We start from the raw sequence: 9882 nt of genomic DNA on the forward strand, positions 1-9882 counted from the left end.
ATGATCGAGCGCCTTGTTGCGGCATGTCGAACTTTTCAATCGAGTACTGGTAACACATACGTGTATTGTATGGCAAAAATTCTACTTTTGACATTGAAAAAATGGACATCAAGTTTAACCAATGGCTTACCATAATAACTACATATAATTGTATCTCTCTCCATTGAATGGATATTCTTCGCTCCTAGTCAGCTCTGTACAGTGCGGGTCTCATTGTTGAACAATCCATCCATATAGCTATATTATTATTTCATCAACTTTCAATACATGCCAATATTATTGATGTTTTTTATTAAATCCAATGGAAAGTGGTGCCTCCTATTGAAATGTGTTTTCTTGTTGTTAAATCAAACTCATACTTCATAGACAGTAGAGTTGATTTTTAGTTGGTGTTCTGCAGTTTTATGATTTGGACTCTTAGGGCCGCTGTTGGCTAAATTGTTTTTGAATGGAAGAGGATTTGTAGCAGTACCTCCCTTCTAATTTCGTCAGTATACAAAGAGAAAACGAGGAACAAGGATCGGACAATGCAGTTCGAGGCGGACTGATTAAAAATTAAACATTCCGCATTTCACTTTGGATCTATCGGATTCTTAAAGACTTTGTTAAAAACCAGGATTTGGTATCAATTTGGAATCTGATTTGTGGATCATACGTGGACTGTGTAGTTTCACTGTGGGGGAAAAAGATCGTTTAGGACAATGAATCGGCAAGTACTGTTGTTTATTTCCCTCCTTTCCTTCGACGTTGCTATCGCGCAGGTCAGCTATTCTATTCCAGAGGAAATGTCAAAAGGATCTCTAGTGGGAAATATAGCGCAGGATTTGGGTTTGGAAATTAAACGTTTGATATCCGGGAAGGCAAAGATCTACACAAGAAACAGCGACGAGTACATCGAGCTGAGAAGAGAAAGAGGAGTCCTCCTCGTCAAGGAAAGGATCGACAGAGAGGCGCTGTGTACAGAGACGGCGCTTTGTGCTTTGCATTTCCAGATCATTTTGGAGAATCCGATTGAATTTTACGCGGTGACTGTTCAGATTACTGATATCAACGACAATGCACCGACCTTTGGGAAAAATGAAATAATTTTTAAGATTAGTGAGTCTGCTGTTTCCGGAGTAAAATTTGACCTAGAAAGAGCTGAGGATCTCGATGTAGGAACTAATGGTGTTCAAAAATATGAACTCAAACCGTCTGATAATTTCGTTTTGAATGTTCTCAATAACGCAGGTGGTCTTAAAAACGTGGAGATGGTTTTACAGAAGCCTTTAGACAGAGAGAAACATGAGCAGATATCGCTCGTGTTGACAGCGGTAGATGGAGGAGAACCGCAGATGTCAGGAACGATGATGATCGTTATTACAGTTTTAGACGCGAACGATAACGCTCCTGTTTTTACACAGCAAACATACAAAGCTACAGTTACTGAGAATACACCTAAAGGCACAATTGTTGCTGCTGTAACAGCCTCAGATGCTGACCAAGGCTCTAACAGTAAAATAACATATTCAATTACAAATACACTAGGAAATGTGATTAAAATGTTTGAAGTGAACTCGGAAACTGGGCAAATTTTTGTAGTTGGAAAAATTGATTTTGAAAAATCCAAACACTTTGAAGTAAATTTGAGGGCGAGTGATGAAGGGGGACTCACTGGTTCATGTAAGCTAATAATTGATGTTCAAGACATAAATGACAACGAACCTGAAATTAATATAATGTCAAAATCTAATGTTATATCAGAAGACGTCACATTAGCCACAGTCGTTACTGTAATAAATGTTGAGGATTTAGACTCAGAAGAAAATGGGGATGTTAAATGTTACATAAACGAAAATATACCGTTTAATTTGAAAATATCTTCAAAACATTTTTATAGTTTAATGACAGACGGTGATTTAGACCGAGAAACATCCTCTGAGTATAATATCACAGTGACCTGCTCTGATGAGGGAGTGCCCTCCCTCTCCAGCAGTGTCACTCTCACCTTACAGATCTCTGATGTAAATGATAACGCACCTGTCTTTGAGAAAAGCTCATATGAGGCCTTCATAGTGGAAAACAACACACCAGGACTCTCTATTTTCACAGTGAAAGCTATAGATGCTGACTGGAACCAGAATGCTCGTGTTTCTTACATCTTGGAGGACTCCTCTGTTAACGGAGTGCCAGTCTCCTCATACGTTTCTGTCAGTGCAGACAGTGGAGTCATCCATGCAGTGCGCTCGTTTGACTACGAACAGATTAAAAATGTCCACTTTCATGTTAAAGCACAGGATGGAGGCTCTCCTCCACTCAGCAGCAATGTGACAGTGAAAATCCAGATCCAGGACCAGAACGACAACCCCCCTCAGGTCCTGTACCCAGTGCAGACTGGTGGCTCTGTGGTGGCTGAGATGGTGCCTCGTTCAGCAGATGTGGGCTATCTGGTGACTAAAGTGGTGGCTGTTGATGTGGACTCTGGACAGAATGCCTGGCTCTCATATAAACTACAGAAAGCCACAGACAGGGCGCTGTTTGAAGTGGGCTTACAGAATGGAGAAATCAGAACTATCCGTCAAGTGAATGATAAAGATGCAGTGAAACAGAGACTGGCTGTTATAGTGGAGGACAACGGACAGCCCTCTCGTTCAGCTACTGTCATTGTGAACGTGGCGGTGGCGGACAGCTTCCCTGAAGTGCTGTCAGAGTTCACTGACCTGATCCACGACAAGGAGTACAATGACAACCTGACTTTTTACTTAGTGTTGGCTCTGGCTGTAGTTTCCTTCCTCTTCATCACCTGTGTGGTGGTGATTATATCAGTGAAAATCTACAGATGGAGACAGTCTCGCATCCTGTATCACTCCAACCTGCCTGTGATTCCATATTATCCACCACGTTACTCGGACACTTTGGGGACAGGAACTCTCCAACATGTGTACAATTATGAGGTGTGCAGGACGACTGACTCCAGAAAGAGTGACTGCAAGTTCGGCAGAGCTGGTAGTCAGAATGTGCTGATAATGGACCCCAGTTCAACAGGGACGATGCAGCGGATACAGAGTGAGAAGAGCATCCTGGATGAACCTGACTCTCCCATCGAGGTTAGACGAATTTGTGTTGTTTGATGTTTTTGCCATGCTCCCTTGTATTCGACATTTTTTTTAGCTGTATGTCTCACTTGTAGTGTTTTTTTTGTTGTTGTTGTTGTTATTATTGTTCTATCAATTTGCAATGCACCTCTTCTTGTGAATTCAGAATTTTTAAAACATCAACCTGAACATTTCATCTTACAAGCTTAGTACAACAATATGAAAATGAGTATCGCTCGTGGTGTAGATGCTTCTCAACTGGTGACCCAAAAGTGTCTTGCAAACCCATTATCAGGAGGTCACCGGCTTTTGCCAGCGGAAACAAATAAATGTTCATGGAAAAAATCCTGAAGGAGTGTTATTAGACAGTGTGTTATCAGGTTACACACCTGCAACAGTAATTTGCATTGGTGCTCTGTAATGCAGGTTGACCTCCGCCATTTCTTATCATAGAAGATCACCCACAAAGTGTGTTTGAGCATAGCAAAACGCATATGTGACGCAGACTATACAAGATAGGGATTAAAAAAATAAATAAATGTGCCAGCATCTTGGTGGCGACCTTGTACAGGTATTGCATTTAGTCGAGCTGGGCTTGCTTTCCAGGGTAGAGGTACCTCCCCATTCCGGTAAATTACTTTGCTGAAATAGCAGCTTTCCTTGCTCAGAACAGTGTGTGGCTCACACACGTTGTTCATCTTGCTGATGTATTTGATTCATGAGATAAACTCGATAATATGCACAGACACATTTATCGTGTCTGTGCAGTGGATGGGATATAAGATCTTTTAATAATAGGACAAGATGGATACATTCAAAAGAGTTCTCCTTGTTGGCGAATCATGTTTCGAAAAGGCGGCTCGACATGTCCCCCATTACAAGTGCATGTTACGAGGCACAACAACTGAACACAGCAGGGGGAAAAAAATAATAAAGAAACTAATCACGGCACATCTATATTAACGACTGGGCATATCGCCCCTAAGGTGTCTTGTTGCAGAGCAACAATGAGAGTCACCTGGTGGAGCTGTCATATGAACACACATTGAAAAAGAGTTTGACCAAGGTAAGCCTCTGCCAGTTTTGGTGCAGCACTGTGATGAGTGGGTATCCTTCACTTGAAACCCGAGCACTAAAACAATTCTCCTGCCGTTCAGCACTACCTGTTAGTGTGGCTTCTCAGCTCTGGTTCAGCTAAAGACAAAATATAGACAGACTGGACATTGAGTAGGAGCCCATAGATGTTTTGACTACTATACTCTTGACTTCAAGACTCTTGTCAGGAGCAAAACACACAAAAAAAAGACAAACAAAAAGAAAACATGCCCTGTTCTCCCATTACTTTTGTCACACTCTGGTTTATGATGTCAGTGTTATGTCCAGATTTGGCGTGAGTGGTGCTTAAATTACCTTCTGATAAGGTAATCCTTTTTTTATTTTATTTTTTTTCATATACTTGAATCCTTTTAATTGCACTTTTTTTCTAACTCAATTTGAGCTTCTGATTCTATAGTGAGACTGAAGAAAGTGTTTCATTTCATTTCCATAGTACGTTTTAGTTGTGATGGATTCAGTGAGTGAGGGTTCTCAGCTAAATATACATAATTTTAACTGTTTTAAAAAATAATTATCAGTAGTTGTCCTTTTAATTCCATGTATTTTGCATGAAAACACCAATTGAGTCTGTTAACAATGGCTATTACTGAAATGATCTGATTGTTATGTAAGCCTTTTGATTAATGCTTGAATGAGTGACTGAATAGTTTTATTGGGACACTGTTATTTATTTGTTTAGTGGGTACTCAGCATTTTGAGCCTTTTAGAAATGACCTTTCAGACTTTCTATGTTTTATGATTGTTGTTGAGGAATACGACCTCTGTTGCTGATTAATTTTGCCTAACTGACCACTACAGGGCTCCAGTCAGAGAGCACACGAGACATCAGAGAGGATTTCAGTCCTTTAGTGAGGAATCTTATGAACGGTGGAGTATTCTGCATACAACGCAGTGAACGGGGCACACAGTTTTTGTATTTTACTAATCAGAGTTTGCCATGGTGAGTTTACGGTTTAGCATTTTATCGTCAGTGACTGCTTCACCATCGTAAACGTGTTTGCCTCCGAACGTGCATAGGTGGAAGGAAGTGCCCACTCGGCCTTTAACAATAAAAGCGCCCACTTCAGAATAAAAGCAGGAAGCCACACTCCACTATAACTTGTAGAATTCTTAACAATTGTGAACGGAAGCACTGATGAATCTGAAAAAAGTAATCAGATTTTACTGAAGTAAATCATTCTGGTTTTAATTACAGTGCTGATTGGACTTCTAAGGGAATATTTCCCTCTCGAGCATGGCCACTTGCTAGTCATTCTGGTTTATCATGAAACTTGTTTTATGTGTTCGCTTACTGCTATCTTTTTTATTGTAGTTTACTGTAGCAGGTTCAAATTGCACTGTCTTATGATTCAGTAATTTTGAGAAGCACAATGTACATAGATTTGGGTAACAGCTTGTTAGAAGGTATCATGGGGGGTCCTGAAGTCAGTTGACAACCAGTGGTGGGGATAATATCGCGAAAAGCAGTCATGCATGATGAAAACATTGTAACCTCTCATTTTGTTGTGTATCTTCATCACCGTGGCCAGCAGCATTTTGAGCGAGACACCTGTTGCGGCATATCGAACTTTTCATTGAAACACTGTTAACACATGTTTGTATGATTAGCGCAACGATCTACTTTTAACATTGAAACATGGCAATCCATTTTAATGAATCGATTTCCCATTATCACGATATTAAATAACTTCAACTCTCTACACTCAATGGATGATCTTCACATAAAGGCAGCTCTGTGCACAGCTCTTCCCACTTAAAAATAAATCAATTCATATATGTATATTAGTATTTTATCGACTTATATCACATTCCAGTATTTATTGATTAGTTTATTAAATATGAAGCAAAGTGGAACATGCTATCAAAATGTGTTTTGTTGTTAAATAACACTCATACTTCATAAACAGTTCATACAAAGTTGATTTTTAGTTTTTGTTCTGCAGTATTACGATTTCGACTCTGAGGGCCGCTGTTCACTAAATTGTTGTTGAATGATAGAGGATTTAGCAGTGCCTCCCTTCAAAGGTCGTCATTATACAAAGAGAAAACGACGAAACAGGATCGGACAATGCTGGTCGATGCGGACTGATTAAAATCTAAACATAACGCTTTTCACTTTGGATGTATTGGGTTGTTAAGACTTAATTGAAAACCTGGTTGTGGGATCAATGTGGACTCTGATTTGTGGAATATAAGTGAACTGTGTGACTTCACTGTGGAGACAGATCGAGTAGAACAATGAATCGGCAAGTACTGTTGTTTATTTCCCTCCTTTCCTTCGACGCAGTGATCGCGCAGGTCAGCTACTCTATTCCAGAGGAAATGTCGAAAGGATCTCTAGTGGGAAATATAGCGCAGGATTTGGGTTTGGATATTAAACGTTTGTTATCCGGAAAAGCGAAGATCTACACTCGAAACAGCGACGAGTACATCGAGCTGAGCAGAGAAAGAGGAGTCCTCCTCGTCAAGGAAAGGATCGACAGAGAGGCGCTGTGTACAGAGACGGCGCTTTGTGCTTTGCATTTCCAGATCATTTTGGAAAATCCGATGGAGTTTTACACGGTTACTGTACAGATTACTGATATTAACGATAATGCACCCACTTTTGAAAAACGGGAAATTGTTTTTAAAATAAGTGAGTCTGCGGTTATTGGAGCAAAATTTGACCTAGAAAGAGCTGAGGATCTCGATGTAGGAACTAATGGCGTCCAAAAATATGAACTAAAACCGACGGATAATTTCTCTCTGAAAATGCACAGTAACGCAGATGGCAATAAAAACGTGGAGATGGTTTTACAGAAGCCTTTAGATAGAGAGAAACAAGAGCAGATATGTCTCGTGTTAACAGCGGTAGATGGAGGAGAACCGCAGATGTCAGGAACAATGATGATCGTTATTACAGTTTTAGACGCGAATGATAACGCTCCTGTTTTTACACAGCAAACATACAAAGCTACAGTTACTGAGAATACACCTAAAGGCACAATTGTTGCTGCTGTAACAGCCTCAGATGCTGATCAAGGCTCGAACAGTAGAATTACATATTCAATTACAAATACATTAGGGAATCTAAAGAAAATGTTTGAAGTTAAACCGGAGACTGGTGCCGTATCTGTAGTTGGAAATATTGACTTCGAAATATCTAAACATTTTCAAATACATTTACGTGCAAGTGACGAAGGAGGACTCACTGATTCTTGTAAGTTATTAATTGACGTGCAAGACATAAATGATAACGCACCCGAAATCAACATAATGTCCAAATCAAGTATGATATCAGAAGATGCACCACTTCATACAGTGATTACAATGATAAATATAGAGGACATAGACTCCGGAGAGAATGGGAATGTGCAATGTTATATTACTGAAAGTATTCCATTTATGTTAAAATCAACAAATAATTTCTATAGTTTAGTAACAGACAGTGATTTAGACCGAGAGAGATCATCTGAGTATAATATCACAGTAACCTGCTCTGATGAGGGAGTACCTTCCCTCTCCAGCAGCGTCACTCTCACCTTACAGATCTCTGATGTTAATGATAACGCACCTGTCTTTGAGAGGAGCTCATATGAGGCCTACATACTAGAAAACAACACACCAGGTCTTTCTATATTCACAGTGAAAGCTACCGATGCTGATTGGAACCAAAATGCCCGTGTTTCTTACTTACTGGAGGACTCATCTGTTAACGGAGTGCCAGTCTCCTCATATGTGTCTGTCAGTGCAGATAGTGGAGTCATCCATGCAGTGCGCTCGTTTGACTACGAACAGATCAAAGATTTCCAGTTCCACATCAAAGCTCAGGATGGAGGCTCTCCTCCACTGAGCAGCAGCGTGACAGTAAAAATCCAGATCCAGGACCAGAACGACAACCCCCCCCAGGTCCTGTACCCAGTGCAGACTGGTGGCTCTGTGGTGGCTGAGATGGTGCCTCGTTCAGCAGATGTGGGCTATCTGGTGACTAAAGTGGTGGCTGTTGATGTGGACTCTGGACAGAATGCCTGGCTCTCATATAAACTACAGAAAGCCACAGACAGAGCGCTGTTTGAAGTGGGCTTACAGAATGGAGAAATCAGAACTATCCGTCAAGTGAATGATAAAGATGCAGTGAAACAGAGACTGGCTGTTATAGTGGAGGACAACGGACAGCCCTCTCGTTCAGCTACAGTCATTGTGAACGTGGCGGTGGCGGACAGCTTCCCTGAAGTGATGTCAGAGTTCACCGACCTGATCCACGACAAGGAGTACAATGACAACCTGACTTTTTACTTAGTGTTGGCTCTGGCTGTAGTTTCCTTCCTCTTCATCACCTGTGTGGTGGTGATTATATCAGTGAAAATCTACAGATGGAGACAGTCTCGCATCCTGTATCACTCCAACCTGCCTGTGATTCCATATTATCCACCACGTTACTCGGACACTTTGGGGACAGGAACTCTCCAACATGTGTACAATTACGAGGTGTGCAGGACGACTGACTCCAGAAAGAGTGACTGTAAGTTCGGCAGAGCTGGTAGTCAGAACGTGCTGATAATGGACCCCAGTTCAACAGGGACGATGCAGCGGATACAGAGTGAGAAGAATATCCTGGACGAACCTGACTCTCCTATTGAGGTTAGAAGCTCTTAATATTTATTTTTCTATGTTTTTTTACGTGCTCACTTGTATTCATCTCAGTTTTTTCTAATCATCCATAAGTCTCACTTGGTTGTGCTTTCGTATGACACGTTTGATGCTTGAATACAACTCTGTGATTTTTTTTTTTTTGGGGGGGGGGGGGGGGGGTTAAAAATGCCTGGCCGTTCTAACTTTAGGACCATAATTCAGTAATTCGAAATTGACTGCCAGTTGAAGTGTTGATAAAAGTGGTATTGATAATCTTACAAGGTTACAACATTGCTAGTATTGCCCGTCACTCGGTTACTTAACTTCAGCACCGTGGACAGCGAGACACAGACCAATCCCCATGTTCCAGCATGTAGTACTTTTCAATAAAGTAGAGTGTTTCCACAATTGTATTGTGAGACCAAACATCTTTTATTTTTAACATTGATATTTGGACATCAGTTTTAATCGGTGTCACATTATTATGTATTATTTAATCTATCGACATTGAATGGATATTCTCCGCTTAAAGATAGCTCTGTACAAGTCGGGTTGCTTTGATTAAACAATCCATTCATATGTTGATATTATTATTTTATCGACTTTTATCACAAGCCAAGAATTATTGATTGGTTTTCTGAACTCCTAGGGAAAGTGGAGCATGCCATCAAAATGCATTGTTCTTTTTTTTTTTTCGTTAAATCAAACTCATTATTCGCAAACAGTACATTTGATTTTTAGTTGGTGTTCTGCAGTAATGTTATTTGGACTCTTAGGGCCGCTGTTGGATAAATTGTTGCAGAATGAAAGAGGATTTGTAGCAGTGCCTCCTTTCTAAGATCGTCAGTATACAAAGAGAAACCGACGAAACAGGATCGGATAATGCTGATCGAGGTGGACTGATTAACAATTAAACATGGCGTTTTTCACTTTGGAGCTATCGGATTCTTAAGATTTTACTGAAAACCAGGCTATGAGATCGATTTGGACTCTGATTTGTGGATTATAAGTGGACTGTGTAGGTTCTCTGTGGAAACAGATCGAGTAGAACAATGAATCTGCAAGTACTGTTGTTTATTTC

At 40.5% G+C, this 9882-nt stretch overlaps 1 protein-coding gene across 1 annotated transcript; it reads left to right on the forward strand.

Annotated features, from left to right (window-relative positions):
* Positions 1-701: 701 nt before the first annotated feature.
* On the forward strand, positions 702-8825 carry LOC308110670 (protocadherin beta-16-like; the record flags this gene model as incomplete). Its single annotated transcript, XM_080465120.1, has 2 exons — positions 702-2996; positions 7395-8825. The coding sequence occupies 2 exons, from the start codon at positions 702-704 to the stop codon at positions 8823-8825; spliced, it is 3726 nt and encodes a 1241-aa protein (XP_080321246.1).
* Between the last annotated feature and the right edge of the window lie 1057 nt (positions 8826-9882).

This window comes from Lipophrys pholis (genome assembly GCF_963383615.2).
Source record: "Lipophrys pholis genome assembly, chromosome: 6".
Lineage (NCBI taxonomy): Eukaryota > Metazoa > Chordata > Actinopteri > Blenniiformes > Blenniidae > Lipophrys > Lipophrys pholis.